A 17,520-nucleotide genomic window follows, 5' to 3' on the forward strand; every position below is an offset into this window, starting at 1 on the left:
TTTTACAATATTTCTTACAATTTTTCTTATCTATATATATTTTATATTTACTTTATATTTATATATATTTATTATTATATTCTGCTGTTGATGATGCTCATCAGGTGTCAGCTGGGCGTCGCCGGGGGTGGCACGCTGACACTCCCTCGCTGCTGTCTATTTGTTGGGTGTCAGCTGGGCGTCGCCGGGGGTGGCACGCTGACACTCCCTCGCTGCTGTCTATTTCTTCGCCGCTGAAGACGTCGATGGTCGCTCACAAGTCCCCAGGCAGTGGGGACTCCAGATTCCTTCGCAGCCAGGGGGGCAGGACTTCTTTGGTTTTGTTAATGCTGGTGCTGGTGCTGGACATGCCTGGTATTTTGGAACTTCATTAATTGTGGGTATATTTTTAATATTATCTGAGTGAGTTTTCTCGAGCTTATGGGTCTTTAATTCTTGCTGATATTGCAACAAGTGGTCTAGCTCTGCATGTAGCTTTAGAGCTTTCGACCAAACCGGTGGCGTTTGCTGACCGTATATTAGCCACCTTACGTGGGCTATACGTTTATTCAGCTTAGTTTTCAAACCGCCACGGTGTTTGCCCATACTCAATAGAACTCTACTCACTCAGATTTTTCCTTGGTTTTTGCAGTTCCATTTAATTAGTCCAGTCTTCTTCCAGTCCAGTGTTCCTTTGTTCCTTTGTTTTCACCAGCTTTGGTCAATTCGTCCAGCGTTGGACGACTGTCACGGTCGCCATGTAATGATGAACTCCAATTAAGAACACAAGTTCGTTTTAAGTTGAAGGCAGCCGTCGGGCTGACATATATTTATTCAATTTCTTCTTTTGATTTTAGAGTAGGCAGAAATGGTTCTGCCAGCTCAACGTCTACAGAGTCTCTGATTTTACAGTTTTGAATATATTTGGACTTAGGCTAATCCGCGTAGCTGCGCTGCCGGGTACGCCAGCGGCGGAGCGGCGTTCTTATGTATATCTTATATATCTAGGCTTATCGGGAGAGCGAGCTAAGTATGTACGTATGTAATATGCATTTGGTCGGCGTGTGAATGCTGACCAAGCACTTATACTTTTTGGCCTTCAAGTGGGCAATGCACTTATACTTTGTGGCCTTCGAGTGGGCGATCATGTTACATCCGCCCTGGGCCTAACTGCGTGCATAAACATAAACATAAACATAGCAACAAAGTGCTGTCATATGTTAATATGCTATTTTATTTAATTGTTCTTAATATTGCATAGGCACATACTACAATTGCTTGTTCAATGTATTTCCTATATGTATTTCCTCTTTTTCAAAATTTCGGAATAGAATTTCTAGACTTTAAAAGCCTCTTTATAACCTCCGCAAGGATAGTCTTTGACATCACTGGAACTAGCGATGGAAACTGGCAAGGAAATCAGTTGTCAGTGACGCAGCTGGACCCCCTGACATGTTCGTGAGGACATAGCTCCACATTCTTCTTTGTACATTTGAATGTCCTGTGCACGATTGTAACATTTTTCATTGCAATTACGGCGGGAGCAACGGAGGAGGAGTTCGAGGGGGGCAAGCTGCTTTCTGGAAATAATCTGGAGTTGTGGCAATGTGCCATCCAAGGCTTTACTGGTTTTCTTTAATGTCGATGACAGTGATCATCCCGATGATGATGATGATGAATAATCTGACTGAGGATGGCATAGGGGCCACTCAATATTAAGCCATTGGGTGTTGACTGTTATTAGCTCCTGTTTTGCCCTGAGGGCAAAGAACTGTTACTTTCTTCACTTAACAGGAAAATATAAGAAAAGTATTAACTACGCCTTCATTATTGTGGTATAAGCATTTCCAGTCCTCGCCAGTATCCGAAGGAAAATGTTCCTCGCAAGGGCCTAGCAAAAAGCAAGTTCAGCTTCCTAACGAAAACTGGGCCAACACAATTAGCCCAAAGGCCAGGCTGGTCCGCTTCATTACCATAAATATACAGCTATGCGAATGAGCGCGCATTTTGTCAAGTTGCCAAGGATGTACCAGAACCAGAAGTGGCCCACATTCGCTAAAAAACCCTCAATGCAAGAAATGTGTCCTTGGTTAGATGTAATTAATGTTTAAAACTTTAATATTACCATTAATATAAGCATTTTTGCATAGTCTTACAAAGTATTCATCTGATTGGAAAGTGGAATATAGTTAAATGTTAAAACTTGTAGCATACTTTTTTGGAAGATTACATGTGGTAGCAGACAGTGTCCCATCAATGTGGTCCCTCTGCTTTCTTCCCTTTCCTTTGGTATCCTCCTCCACAGTCTCACTGCTTAGCGAACATTGTTTTATTTATTATTTACTGAGGGCGAAAGCCAAGGATTGCAATATCAGCGCTATAAAATCAGAGACAGACAGCTACCCGATATATGCATAATACACAGGAGCAGTTGGGACGAGAACTGTCCAAGTGCTCGAATGCCTTGTCAAGCAAATGCACATGACACATGTCAGACTCGTGGCTTCAGACCCGCGAAGTGTAAAGCTTTATTAAGTTAGGCATTACGAGACACACTGACAGACACACCCAGCGATATAGTTAGAAATATTTGCTCTGGCTACTCGGAAACTAAGTATACATATATTTTCTTAAATTTTACTTCATTCCTTTTCTTAACATATAACGAGGGATTGTCAAGATTGTCCCCGAAATTTTGAATTGTTCACGCACAAATTTAATCTATAAGTTACGGCCACACGTGGCCCACTGTACCTCGAACATGAGGCGTCCTAGTGGCGACTAGATGTGCCAGCTTGTTGACAGTCATATGACAGTAAATACTTGTTTATGGCTCCGAGCTCGTTCTTTACTCATTACTGCCTCCGCTTTCCGATTGCAGGAACACTCCACTCGCAACGAAACCCGGACTTGCATTTTTATATCGCATTTTTGTAAGGAACCAAAAGGACGTGTTCAGCATTGACCAAATGCCATCGCTACCAGCAAGCAAATACGGCAATTAACAGAAGTTGCCTTCAAACGAAACCCCACCCACGGCGAGAGGAAGGACAGGAACGAAGGAAGCTATTCCCAATCGGATCCCCACTAATAAATGCAGTGGAAGAAGAAGTTTACTCGATTGAAAGCAGCTACTGGAAATTCGCGTGTGCGAAGAATGCTTTGTTGTGGACGCAGAAAGGTGAGTAACAGAAGGATGTGCATATAAGCTTCAAAGGATAACAGAAAATGTCCTTTTGATGCCTCTAACAATTAAACATATATGTATGGGTATTTCACTAGCGATACTCGTATGTATAAATATAAAAAGTGCTTTGGAAATTAGAGGAAGCGGCGGAGTTGGAAGTTCCTCGATTGCGACTGCACTTAGTCGTCCTCTGAAGCGCCATAAGTGGGGAAGTGGGCACAATCTGTCAGTCAATTGGGGGGAGCACCACGGTTCCCTTATCATCTTCGTGGCTGCCATAATAAATTTACAGTTTACGCCTGAATTTCAATGAAGACTTAATTGCAAAATCTGATTTATACGCTGCTGCCGGTGCCGCAGACGATGCGAGGACATGTGGATGGCTGCATGCCACTTTTTGGGGGCTGTTCACCTTTCGGGGTGGTGTTTGCACACAAAGTGCGAACATGTTTCCCCTCCTTAATACAAGCGATACACAGATGGCGACAAATTCAATTACAAGCCACACGTGTGCCGTCTATCGGACTTTAATCAAAGTTACCGCACTGTTTAATGCAATTTTTGAAATGAACTCCCGATTGAATGCCGAGTAATTGGGCTGAACAAAGGGGTTTAATCTGCTGGCCGACAGCACTTAATTTGATTGCGATTCGTGCTTAGTGGAATGGATAAGAGTGTTTACTCGACTGCTCCCACCTGGCCCGGCCACCTTATTCTCCGGTGGCTTGCCCCTACATTAGGCACCTAACAGAGCAAGGTGCTCCAGTTTGACTTGCATGGGGGAGCAGTGGGAAAGAAATTGAAGTGTCTAGGAAGCTGAAAGGGTGTTGTTTTTGCATCAGTTATTGATTAATAATTTTAACTTGAGAATTTATATAGGTTTCTGTGAATATAATTCACTCTAATCGTTATAAATTCGAAATTCTAGACAACATGAAATGAAGGCAATATAATATGTTTGAGGTTCTTTTTCATCGTCGAAATCCTAGCAAGGTTGCCATCACTGGTCGACTTCTAGGAACTTTGCCAGCCACCAGGAGAAACTTTATGATAAAGTCCTTGCGGATAAGTCCTTCGAGATGCGGTTGCCGACGCATTTGGAACGCAGCCACGCCCTGCATTCGCTCTACCGGCTGTTTGTTTTAGTTATAGTTGATTATTTTTCTTTTCGCCGCGCTGCAAACTTTGACTTTGGCTCCCTGACATCGCAAAGTTTAACAAATAAATTAATTTACCCTCTGCACTGACGCCGAAGCTGCCTTCTTAATCGTCCCGCGGGGTTGGCGAGGAATTCAATTTGCTGTGGGGGAGCCCCTATCCCGTTCGAAAATGTGCATCAGGCCCGAGAAAGCGGAGATTTGTCGAGAAATCTGCCAACTGATGAGGGCCAGAAAGGGTATTCCGGGCGCGCTGCAGCCTGGCGCCACTTTCAAATTGCATTTCTTGGCTTTTATGGCTGCCGTTGCTTTAATCAGTTTGGCGCCAGGCGCAGTAAATTGATTTGTTAAACAATTTTTAATTGAAATAAGACGCTGCCGGGCAGAATGTCAAACTTGTTTGCCAGTTCTGGTCGGCTTCCGTTTGCCTGGCACTTGAGGAGCGGCAAACAGCTGCAAAGTTGGTCAAGTGAGACGCATTGGCATTTCTATTGGCACACGAGTGTTGACTGGCAGCCAAACAGGCAACCAGGGATTGCAGGCGTGTCGGGGGGAGAAATCAGCATATTGCATTACAAATTGCAGGGTTGCCACTGCTAAAATCGAAACCAGTCAATGGGATTGTTTTGCCCTCTGAAATGGAGCAGGATGCTGCTGGAAGTTGGAAGTGCGGCATTTTTTGGCGGAATTTCAACGAATTCCGCTGCCGACGAGGCAGTAAATTATTTTGATTTATGTGCAACGACGCATGAGTGATGTGAAATGGCAGCCGTAAATGTGCATTGGCTGCATTTGAAACTTAATTGAAAATCTGACTGACAAACGCCGATATACGATTGAATTTTTCGCTACCGAATTCGTTTGTAACAAAATATGTTTCTGTTGGGGCTTGCTTCGTATGATTAAATTCATAACATTGTAATATGTGCCAACTAGCCAAAGCGTGCTTTAAGTTGACGAGGCTGTTGCAATAGATTTGTGGAGTACTTGCTCTAGGGCCTTTAAATGTTTGCGTGATTAGATGCCTGCTGAATGAAAGTTTATGAAAATAGTTGCGGCTGTGGCCGGCGGCACTTGATGTGTAGGGAGCTGGCTGGAGGCTTTGTGGGAAACTTTTCCAACTTGTTTGCCATGCAGCAGCACGTTTAGAGCTTTGAAATGGCGCAGGACGATGCCATCCTCTCCTGGCATCTGGTCCTGCTGTCTTCCTAGCCCTGGAGTTGGTGGAGTGCCATTCACAAATAAATGGCGGGCATTTAGGCAGCCGCAGTCTGGAGTCTTTCTTCGGCTGTTTGAGTTCCTTGCGAGCTGGCAACAACAATTGGAAGACGCAGCCAGGAAACTGGAAGCGACGACTAACACAGAGTCTTGCCTCACTGCAGATAAGGCTATTGCCTCAGCTGGAATTGCAGATGGAGATGGCGATGCTGGTTCTGTACACACACACTGCGAAAAGTGTCCAACTGAATAAAGATTCTTTTTGAATGGTTCGGAATACCAATACTTTCTGAAGTCAAATCTATTATTCGACTTGTATGTCCTTTTTTCTCACAGTGCCGTCGTCGTCACGGATACATCGCAGAGGTAGAAAGTTTTGCCCAAGACAAACACTGCCACAGCATTTCTCTCCCCATTGTCTTCCGGCCAACTGCTCCCGATATTCTTTTGCGATTTCTTTTGCCATTTTCTTGCAGCTTGCCTGCGCGACTGCCGCGCCCGGGAAAAGCGTTTCAGCGCTGCTGCACCTCCTGGAATCCCACATCCCGTTCTATTGTTTTTGTTGCCAAATGATTTTGAAAAAAAGAACAAGGTAAAACTATTAATTGGCAACGCAGGTGTAGCGGTTTCTAATTGCTGCCAACGCAGCGCTAAAAGTTTTTCTCCCTTGGAGCTTAATAATCTTAATTTTGGGTGCATTGGCTTGGAAAGAGCTCTGATAGAGCCAAGTAGCTCGGAGCTCGGCCCTTTAGGCATCCAGCTCACTGTTCGCTGAATAATTTGGTATGTACCATTTTTGAAGTCAATATTGTAGCTTGCAGTTGGGGCCGTTGTATCACAGCAAACGGTATTTAACTACAATCAATTAACTAATTGATTAATCAGGGAGTTGAGCGTATTTGGATCTAAGCGAGCTTAGTTTCCGCTCGCTATTGGCCCGCTGCACAACGCGTGCCAACTGGCACAAGGATGGATTCCAAGCCTTACCTTGTTAGGGATGCTTACGTGCCTCAAAATCCAGTCCATACTTCTTCTGCTCGACTCGCCTCAGCTATGTACGTGCCCTTCATTTGCGCAACTAATTGCGAAAGTCTTACGCAACTACGGGAGACAGTCGTCAGTAGTGAGTGTCGACGGGCGACGTATTGAAATGTTGCCGTGTTCATCGAAGAGTCGAGTTTGTTGCGTGCACGTAAAATATTTGCCTGTCACTGGGCCGCTCTTTTCCATTGGGGGACTGTCGAACGTGTTTATATTTTGCAGTCGGCCGAACCGTGTTCCATCCTCTTGACAGTTGACTTATAGCCGGGATCCAAGGACGAAGCACCAAGGACCCGGGGGTCATACCTTTGCTTCGCTCTTAACTAATTTTTAATTATTTCCGTCGGACGGGCGGCCCATTAAAATGATGAGCGGGAATTAGCCCAGCCTCCTGGTAATGATAATGGCCAGCCCATCGGCTGAGCCGAGTTGAGCTGAGCTGAGCTGAACTCTGTTCCGCTTTTTGTATTTTCTGCTCTTGGCCTGGCTGGCTGACTTTCGTGTGCTTCGGCTGGCTTTTAAGTGGCAATGCTGCGTATGACACAATTTATTTTTGGGCCATGAAAACATCAGCTTCTCGCCGAGCTGCAAACATCTGTGTGCGGCGCAAATTGAGGACACTTTTTGCAAGCAAAGTTGCACAGTTGCCAAAGCAGTGATGGATGCACTGAGAAAAGCATTTGGATGTCTACAACCTAAAATATAAAATATAAATAACTTAACATATCTCTCATTTTTGGAGTTAACATTTTAGTTTAAATCCTTAAATACGTGGTATGCATTAAGTATATTCTCAAGCCGAGTTAAGCAAAAGATACAACACTTGACATGGCCAATCGATTTGAATTACGCTCTGGATATTCTAATATGAGTGGACGAATCCGAGATCGAATCGTGACAGCTGCAGGAATTGCAGTGCTACAACGAAATTAACCCACGACCTGCAGTCGTACTGAAGGCAGCATCCACGCACACATCCACATCGCGACGCCGGTGCGCTAGTGTGCGTGGGTATCTGTGTGCGCACTAAAAGCGGTTTATGCCACTCACATGTAAACCCAGTTGCCTGCCAAGTGTTTGGCTGTTTGGATTCAACACCCACACACGATTGTTGTGTGGATAGGTCGTGGCTTTGCGTGTTCCAAGCAACTCAGCCACCCACTCGGCCACCCAGCCGCCTCCCCACTCCCCCCTGGGCTGCTCAAATTTTCTGTTTGCTTTGCTGTGGATTTCGCTACGTTTCGGCGGAATTCCCCCTGCCAGCGTCATCGGTCCCACTTTTTACTTTTCGTACCTTAAACGTATTTTGCATTTGCTTGGCACAGATCCGAAGGGGTTGGTGGGTTAAGGTTGGCGGGTGGGCTTTGGCATATTCTCTCTCCTCGCTCTTCTACCCCAGTTCTCTTCTCCCGAATTTCTCTCTGGCGCAGGGAAAGCTTTTGTAGTAGAGAAAAAGGAACCATTTTCGTTGTTGTTTATTCCCCCTGTTTTATTTCCTTTTTCTGATAAATTCTGTGGGTCTTGCGGCTGTGCTTCTTTAGAGTGCCCAGAGTAAAGAAAAAGTTTGTAGGACATTTTTTCAGATTGGCAAGTTGTGCAAATACGTTTGCACGTGTAGCTCTACGTGTAATATGCAATGACTTCAAAGGGTAAATACGAAACACAGAATAAGTCCTTACTGTGAAGACCAAAAATCTAATTGGGGGGTCATACCATTCCTCTTCTGTACAACGCATCAAAATACACAATTTCAAATAGATATTCCAACCACATCAATAGATTCACCAAGTTTAAAAATAAATGAGTTTAAAAGTTTATTAAAAGTGTTTTCAGTGCCGTAGCAGCAGTATGTTTGTGGATGACAGTCATTGTGCGTCCTCCTTGGTATTTAGTTTTCAAATCTGAAGATGATATTTTAGTGCAGGTGTTTCAAACCGAGATATCTTTACGGCTCAGATACAGCAAATGACATCAATTAGCCTGGAGAACAAGGCTGGGCCTTGGGTCATGACATGTAACTAGCGGCTGCAGGCGAAGACAGGGCCAAAATTGTGCCAAGGCTTTGCAGTCAGTTAGGTTTCGAATGTGATTGATGGGAAGTGGGGGAAGCGGACTCGATGGGGGAGCAACGTTTGCATAGTTGATGTAGCATTTTCACGCCAATTGCGATTAGTTGTTAACGCCGACTGCAATTAGTCTAGTGCCAAGGCAAACGCCGGCGGCATTAATTGCCGATGAAGGCACTTAAAGGGCAATTTAGCGTGGGCCTTACCAGCCGCTCCACTCCCCGCCCTCGACCGCGTAACTGGGACTTACCTTTGAACCCGAATCGCAGTCTCTAAGCGGATTATTCCTCACGAAAGGGCGGCACAAAACTTTGCATAAATCACTTGGGGCACAGCATCAAAGCCACATCAAACTTGGACTCTCGGCCCACCTTTTTTATTCTTCCCTGACCACTCTAACTTCGGACTTACTTCAACTTTGGACCTCTGAAAAAATGCATTAAGTAGAGGATCAATATGTGTGTTCCCGTTGGACTTCTTAAGAGGTTGGCGATTCGGGATAGGCCTGGAAGGTGGATGCAGTGTTACCTGCGCAGCTCACACATCACGAGAAATATTAAATTTAAATTACCTTATATATGGAAAAAGGATTTTTTACATAGGATATGATTAAAATGCAATTATAAGACGTAGCATAGTCAAATCAAGAGCGTAAATCATATACTATTTAGATTTATGTTCTCGGGTTATTGTATGTTTTCAGTACATTAAGTTCCTGAAGGGATATAAATATTTTTGATTTTGAATTCGATTTCGTTTTAAGCGGCGCGCTGCTGCGAGCTCAATTTGCTGCGCCTGACAAATTTCAATGACAAAGAATTTTTCCTCTCCGGAAGTTTGTGATTAGCCGTTCGCATCCGGCTGCCAAAGTCTCTGGATAGATTCAATGACCCAGCACAGTGGCTAGAAAAGTGCCGAGTGTACCCCACTGTTTGCGCATCTTATCCGCGCAGGCGTCTATGGTGCGTATACGTAACGTGTTGTATTTCGGGGAAATATCATCCTCGTGTGTGTTTGCCCATCTGCGAATGCCCGGGGTCGCCTGCGCCTTGGAAAACACTTTTCGTAGTGCATTCATTTTGCATGTCCGCCCGGCCTGACAGTTGATTGCCTGTCAGCGGTGTGCTGCCGGATTGGCGGACCAAACTGACCCACATAAGAGTGGTGCGGTGGTGTTGGTGTCGATACGAGAGTGTGGGAGCGAAGCAGCTTTTGTGAATGATGTGACCACCACACATACACACGCTAGCCTCAATCTCTGCACTCGTTTTCCTATCAATTGTAATGCGTTTTTAATGGCAGCGTCTTATCTGTTTGTGTCATCGGCACGAGACTGTTAAACATATTCATAATGCGGCCCGCCTCCCAACCAATTGGCTTTGTTTCGCTACGTTGATTCGAACGGCTTGATATGATATACAAACATTTAGACAAGAGCCATTGTGTTGGACCTTTATCATTCATAATGTTTGACTGTCATGCCAGCCGGTCCCGCAGCGCTTTTGAGTTGGGTCCACTGCCCACCGATTTTCTATGATTGGCACTTTGCCGGCATTGCCTTTCATTTGGCACTTGCTTTCCTTAAATAGTCCTGTGCCTGTAATTGTAATCAATGCCGGGATTAGGGGCACTTTCCCACAAGTGTGCATGGGAGTCAATTGAAGGCTTAAGTGGTACCGTGGAAATGATTTGAGAGGGATCACTTAGCGTTGTCCGCAACAAGACCTCAACAGGATGATGCAGGACATTGAAAACATAGTGAAGCTCAGTTTTCAAAGCTTGTGAATTGATTACAATCAAACTTTGAAATCGGTTTGATTTGACTAGAATCCTGAGTATGGAAATCTCGAATAAAAGATCTGGTTAATTTTCAGAATCTGGGGACCCACACTAAAAAATCGATAGGAGCTGAACTGTTGCCAAGATAAAAACCATTGTGCTGGGATATGTCAAACTGCATCTGTTATTTTGAAAAATAGAGTGTGAAAAATATTCGCAATTAACGACGCTTTATAATCTATTATGCAATTCCAAAGTCCTGGACATTTTGGACAAGTTCAAGAGCGATTGGGCGGAATCACATCTGGCAATGCCGGTCCAGCGAGCCCAGCAGAGGGACTCTGCCTTCTGGTCGACAGCAAAAGTTACTGGTAGTCCGTCATCCTGGCGCGTATCAACTCAATGCCCGAAATCCCGACTGCCAATTTTTCCGTGTTGAATAATTCAAATACATACACACACAGAGCGCAAACGCACACCAGTGTCCAAGTGCCGAAGTTTTACGAGCCAGAGCTTTCGCTCCCGTTACACAAGAAAGTTTTCCAACTGCAGGAGAGAGTGTGGGAGTTCGTGTGTTGTGTGTGTGCTGCTTTTCCTGTTTGTGAATGTATTTTGCTCCAATTTCGCCGCACTTCGGCTCGCGCTTTCCCGTTTCCCGACTTCGGAGTGCGCTCGCCGGGTCAGCGTGTTCAATACGCAAGGTTCAGTTGAGCGCGCCGGACGTTTGACTCGAGGTCCGTTCGCCGAGACACCGTTACAGCAGCAGCGTCGTGCGTGCGTAGTAGTAGCCGACCACATACACACACACAGACGCAGAGTTCGTGGCGTGTAGTAAAACTCATTAAACAGCAACTTATTCAATACTATTTCACGCACGCGGGCAACGGCGGTGGAAAAACGCGCGCTTAACAGAGGTCCTCGAAACCGAGTCGAACGGCATTCTCGCCATCGCCGCGGCGGACTCTGAAAATTATTGCACAAAAGCAAACGAAGCGCGGCGATAAAAGCTAAATGTCGCGGTAAATTGCCTCGTTCGCCCGATCAATACCAAAAAGCCAAGAAGGAATCGCAGAAAAACGACAGTCAATTAAAACGTTCTTATGGAATACACACATATTATTTTTCAAGGCGAAAGCAAATCTACACTGGGTAAACAAGCGCCATCAAATGTGGTGGAGCCCAGTGCACGTGTCCCTGTGTGAAATGTGTGTGTCAAGCGAATAGTAATTTATTAAGCCCAGACAACGCTGTGTATACACAACGCAATTTCTTCAACGACTTATTCATTTATGTGTGCCTGCCCCTTCACTCCCGTTTTTTTTTTTACTGTCCCATATACAGACACAATTTTTGTTGCTAAATGCGTTCGCTCACGCCCCCTCACACACACATATATAGCCACCCTACCACCTCTCCCGCGCATAGAGGCAAATGGGCACATGGCTCTGGAGCAGACGCACACACTTAAGGTTCAACAGCCCGACGATTGCTTGGGAAGGATAACGGAGCAGGAAGCCTGAAGCGGGGAGCAGGGAGCAGAGAGCTGGGATGAAGCAGCCATTATGTTCGACAAGGCTAACCCACGTAGCCTGGCCCGCGTTGCGTATACGCCGCGTTGCTTGCTGCCAGTTGCCAAACTCTCGGGATTTTTGAAGCTTTCATCTTTTGTCTGCAAAAGTGGCAGAATGTAATTTTTGGCATTTACTTGCCGCCCTTGGTCTTAGCACGTCTGCAGAGCAAACCCAGTGAGCCACCAGTGAGTCCTACGCCCACACACCGCGCCCTGCCCAGTTTATATGGCCAAAGCAGCCGCGCGGGAAATGAAACCAGAGCTGGTGGCATTGCCTTTATCTGCACTGAGAGAAAGTTCCACTTCACGGGCTTAATTCTATTAATTCTCTTTGCAAATGGGATCATGTCGTAAATCTCTTTATATTCAGAATAGCAAATCTTTTCAAGAACCATTTCTCCTGATTTTAGTCCCTTCGTGGATATTGATCCCGATTTTTGACCTATAACTTAGATATGTTTTTATTGGCCGTTAGCATAACTATAAACTGTATGTTCAAAGTCAGAAAACACTTTGCGTTGCCTCCTCTTGCTGTGTTGTCTGCAAATTATTCGAGGAGCTTTTGTTTGGAGCTGTTGGTCTGTTGCCTGTGTCCCGTTTTAATTTAGTATGTCTGAAATTAATAAAATTTTCGCGAGGCCAGACGAAATTATTTTTCCCTTACTCGAGTGAAATACGCGATGCCCGATTGTTCCGCATCCCTTTTTTGGCCGGCACTCTGTCCGTTGGAATTTAGTTGGGGGAGACCGCACTTAAAGATACATTTAAATCAATCGAGTTGAAATTTGAAAACTGTTTTGGCAAGCGACGGCCGCAGATGGAGTGCCATGCTTCGAAATTCGCCATTGGCAGAGCAGCGTGAAAGGCAAACATAAATATTTCGCTTGGCAACAAAAAAGCTGCCTAAACGGAACCACACACACACTGGCACGTGGGTCAGGGGTCAGAGGGCTCGCTTATAGATATAGTTATCATGGCTCTTGTGTGCTTAGAAAATGGAAAGCGTATGAGGACCTAAGCGAGGGAAACGAAACGAATTCATGATACAAACGGAACAAAGCCTTAGTACGTGTGAGGGAGCAACAAAATACGTATCAAATTATAGCCTAAATAGCAGTTACGAAACCACCGAACCACGAGCAAGGATAAAGCATACAGCGAACTAGGTTTACAGAGGGCACAACGCGAATCGAATCGCGGGCTGCAGAACTATCGATTAAAGGAACAACTCAGCATATCCCTTCGACTGCCCACGCACAGTGGACCAACGATTCCCTATCCCCTATTGGAAGCGAAACAAGCAAGGTGGCTGCCACAAAATTAATGTGTGATAGCGCGACCACGGGATGTTTCCTGACCAGAAGCAGCCATCGCAAGGTGAGTGTGTCCCATATGAACGAACGCTGTGTGGGGGGTTGTTTATGAATAGCATCTCAAGTAACATGGCCTAGAGCGGGCATACTATGTATATGATTAAGGCTTCGTTTTTTAAGCATTCAAGGTCACAATCTGTGCGTCTAGTATTCATTCGCCTGCTGAGTATCCAGGATCTTTGTCCAAACTAATTCGAATTCTCATGTTCTAAAGAATTTGTCTTGCCAAGAAAATATTTCCACAATATCGCACTGTAGTTGTGCTGTTTGGTGGAGAAGCAAGAGCACAATTCCCACTCACTGTTATTGAAAAATATTTTTTCGCTGGCAATAAACAAACAAATATGCGTTAAACAAATAATGTTACATACTTTATGGATGCTTGCAGCGCAGGCCAACGAACCCATTCGAATCAGTTAGTTCAAGGGACGCTAGAGGAAGAAACAAAAACCACGAATAAATAAACCAACTTTGAACTTGTGTTGATAGGTGGTCGGAGCAACCCGGCCGTTGCCCCGGGGCTATCCGCCAGCCCATGAGAGCCCACTTAGACTCATAATCGCTTTTTGTTTATTTACACACGCATACAGTCGGGCAGCCGCAGATTGCAACTTTCAACTACTTTGGCAGACGGCGAAGGGTGCTTGAAATATTGAAATAAAATGCTATCAAGTCCTTGGAGCGGGTGCTAAAAATATTTGCATAGATAATGGCAGGCACGAAACTGTTTGCGCACTTCTTACCTTCGGCTGGGTAATGAAATTTTTTGGGGGACTTAAAGCAAAATACTGGGATCTTTAAGGGACCGCTTCAACAGACTAAAAACCGTGAATATTTAAAATATGTTTTCGATATCCTTCTTAAGGAATGATATAGGATTTTGTGATCTAAAAGTCAAAATGACTTCTTTCTCAAAAGTTCCTATCATCTCGCGCTTTTTTCGCCCTCGTATCTGTGTCCTGGTGTTTGTCCTGCACTATTTTGTCGCTCAGCTTTTCTACACGCTTCATCCTGCGGTGCGACACTTCGGAAAGTACGGAAGCTTAAGGCCCTTGATCCCGATATGCCGATATCCTGGCTCTCGTCTTAGCTGTAAGAGCGTCCTGGATATACATAATTGCATAATGCGCTGCTGGGAGCGCGTTTGCCGCCATCTTTATATGCTCCATTGTTTGCTAGCTTGCAAATTTAAATTTAATCAATAAATCACGTATACGCCGGGTGCGCTGTACCCACGACTGTTCGGCCAGCACACTCATTCCCATTTACATTCCCGCTCCATGACCCTCAGCCGTCTCCTGGGCTGACGGAGTCACCGCCACAATGCGGCTTGTGTCACTTGTGTTGTCCTCGTGGTTGTTGCCTTGTTGTTTGCCTTAATTTGCGGTTATCTCGACTGGCGCCCCTGCACCAGCCAAATCCAAAGCAATCCAATCTGATTCGAGCCAAGCCACAGCTCCTGCCCCGCTGCCACCGGGGGAAATGTGAATGTGCCCCACTCTCTGTTCCTGTGCCACATATTTTGACATTAGCGCAGCTGCAACTGACAACTATTATTAACAGGGGAGTGGAACGCTGTGCATTTGGCATTTAATTGTAATTGTTGTCAGTGGGTTCGGTGGATTTCGGACGATAGCTGGGTGACGGGTAATTGGCGCTGCCTGCAGGCGCTGCCTGGGAATTTTAGTGGGGATTTAAATTTATAATTATTCGGTCTTTGTTTGCGGCTCAGGTGGAATTCGGTTTCGGTATTCGTTCGGCTTGGTTCCTAATGCTTCGTAATATAATTTTCCGGAATAGTTTTGTGTAGTCCAAGGAAATGGTTTTGTGTGAAGAACGTTATGAATGCCAAACAAACGAACGATGTAAATTAAAGCTAACGGAGCAGAAATCCTTCGTTTACTTGCTGGCCGTAACACAATTTGTTTACGAGAACAATTTATGCAACCAACATTTTACAAAAGTGCTGTGGTGAATTTCCCGAAAATTATTTCTCGTGAATTTAACAAAAATGTTGTGCGGAAATTCAGTGGTCACGTGGGCAGCACGAAAAGGCCTTCTAAATCGGGTTTGGGTGAACCAATTTTCCGAGGGTGGTTGGTTGCCTTCTTTTGGCTTTCCCTGTGCTGCGCACGTAATTCGATCAGTTTGAGCACCATAAGACAAATAACATGACTTGCTGTTTCGTATCGAGTTATTAATTACTCGGCGTTGGCAAAACAAAATCTATTTCATCAATTCGAATATAGCCGAGGCAATAATTCTCATTTTGGTTTGGGCAATCTAAGCATCGCCTGGATGAATTGACACAGGGATCGAGGCGAGCACATCAAGCCGAATCACACGCCCTGTCAATCAATCAATGCGTTGGACAATCCATCACCCAACGGCAGATGGAGGACGGGGGTCAAACAGATGGCAGATACTAGGACTACCGAAAGGCAAGTCGGGGCCGGAAAACAAATTCGGTTCTTGCCGGAATCGCCCCAAGACTCAGTCATTACAATTATGGCTAGTCAATTATTAACCTGGCCGGGAAATGACGCACTCTGCCCACGCTGTCGGTGAACCAGAGCGCTGCGGAGTGATTAGTCCTAGCCCCATCGAGTACACTGAGGGAAACTCAAAGGTGATGACTTCTTATTTCGTTTTCTAAAGCATTCGAATTTTGTCTAGTTTTTCTATCAGAGGGATAGGTTTCGACAGCTAATGGCGTCTGCGCTGGCATAATTACAATTTTAGTCACTTTCCGTTTTCGGGTGTTTATTTTTTATTTGGCTGCAGAGGCACTAAAATGGTTTTATTGATTTGTGTTGTCACGCAACTGGCTCTAATGGCCCCTGCCTTTCTCTCGCTCCTCGGTCGCAGGTCCAGTCCAAATTAGTTTTTGCCCCAACAGAAACTGCCAGCAAGAAGATTCATCCATAATTAAAAAAGCCTGCCAAAGTCAGTTCTCAATATGTGATGTCTTGAGGATTTTCAATTAGTTGTCGTCACCCAGTGGGAAGCCGAATGAAAGAAGTGGGTTGTGGGTGGCAGGGTGGTTTCCGTAGGCTCGCTGCTTAGTCAGCAACAGCAACGACATAATGAAGTTGAAATGAGTTTAAACCGGCAGCCCCAGAGGGTTCAGCCTTCGTTCTTCCATGAGTCACATGTGCGCCAGACGTTCACCAAAGACGCTTAATGTAAACTCGCCCTGGTAATTTGCATTTGCCGCAGCAGCACTCCTCAGCTTGGAGGGCAATTTCCCCATTAGTCCCCCCCCCCCCCCCCCCCCCCCCAACTTATTGGATTTGCAGGTTAATAAGGTATGCACTTACTAATTAAGTGCGCGCCTCGATGTAAATAACTTATGACCGCAAACTGAGTGAAAAACGCCTCCAGCTATGCAGCCAAAAGGGATAGGAGAAGGAAACAAGTGGGTCTTGGTTCACATACCACAGCTTTAATACGTCACCGACCTAAGGAGCTATCAACGAGATAGGCATGTGCACCTAATGACCATAAGTCGAAAGCAGAGGCTTTAATGTTACGCATAAATCCAACCGGATTCTATGAACCTTATTTAAATAATACTTGTGTTGGGTGGCAAAGGGTCGGACGGAGGGTGTTTTCGTTGCTTTGGCACTTCATGTGTCCATTTAGAGTCCGCTCTTCTTTTCCAGCTCCTCTGGCCTAAGCAGACCTGCACGCGATGCACACCATCTACATTTATTGTTTTTAGTGCACCAGTCGGGCCGCTCTAGTTAGCAAACAGCTCCAACGCGGTGGAGCCATCAACAATGCTCCGCCTACTTGTCCTCTGTGACGCCTGGCAAGTCCTTTTTATTGAATACAGTTGTTCGGCCAAGACCACGCCCACTGCTTCCACACACAAAGGGCTGCACACTAGTGGTCATTTTCAAAAGAAAGCAGTTCACAAATTGAAATTTTTGTGCCTCGCGGCTGAGCGTTAATGGTGGCTATTTCCCTTGAATTATTTATTTGCTCATGATTTGTGGTTGGTGAACTGCAAGCAAACACCAAAATACCATTATAGTAAACACACTTTAATAGTTTAATGCCTGTTGGCCAGCCCAAGAGACACTCGATTGAAGGAAAGCTGTAGCCAAATAGGCTAAAGTTTGGCTCGGTATGGCAAAATTCCGAT

The 17,520-nt window shown here is 45.2% G+C and overlaps 1 protein-coding gene across 14 annotated transcripts in view; it reads left to right on the forward strand.

Moving 5' to 3' along the window:
• Nucleotides 1-17,520, forward strand: part of LOC6730386 (rho GTPase-activating protein 100F) — a 43,779-nt gene that overhangs the window by 9,904 nt on the left and 16,355 nt on the right. For 10 of the 14 annotated variants that reach the window (XM_016177935.3, XM_016177945.3, XM_016177937.3 and 7 more), the window contains exon 2: nt 2,861-3,160. In XM_016177935.3, the coding sequence (XP_016037157.1) occupies nt 3,074-3,160 (87 nt within the window). In that variant the 5' untranslated portion in view covers nt 2,861-3,073. Of the gene's footprint in view, nt 1-2,860; nt 3,161-11,086; nt 11,577-12,989; nt 13,375-17,520 lie in introns of those variants that run through there. The other 4 variants (XM_016177948.3, XM_016177940.3, XM_016177943.3 and 1 more) reach the window with 2 other exon arrangements.

The sequence above is a fragment of the Drosophila simulans genome, chromosome 3R, assembly GCF_016746395.2.
Source record: "Drosophila simulans strain w501 chromosome 3R, Prin_Dsim_3.1, whole genome shotgun sequence".
Lineage (NCBI taxonomy): Eukaryota > Metazoa > Arthropoda > Insecta > Diptera > Drosophilidae > Drosophila > Drosophila simulans.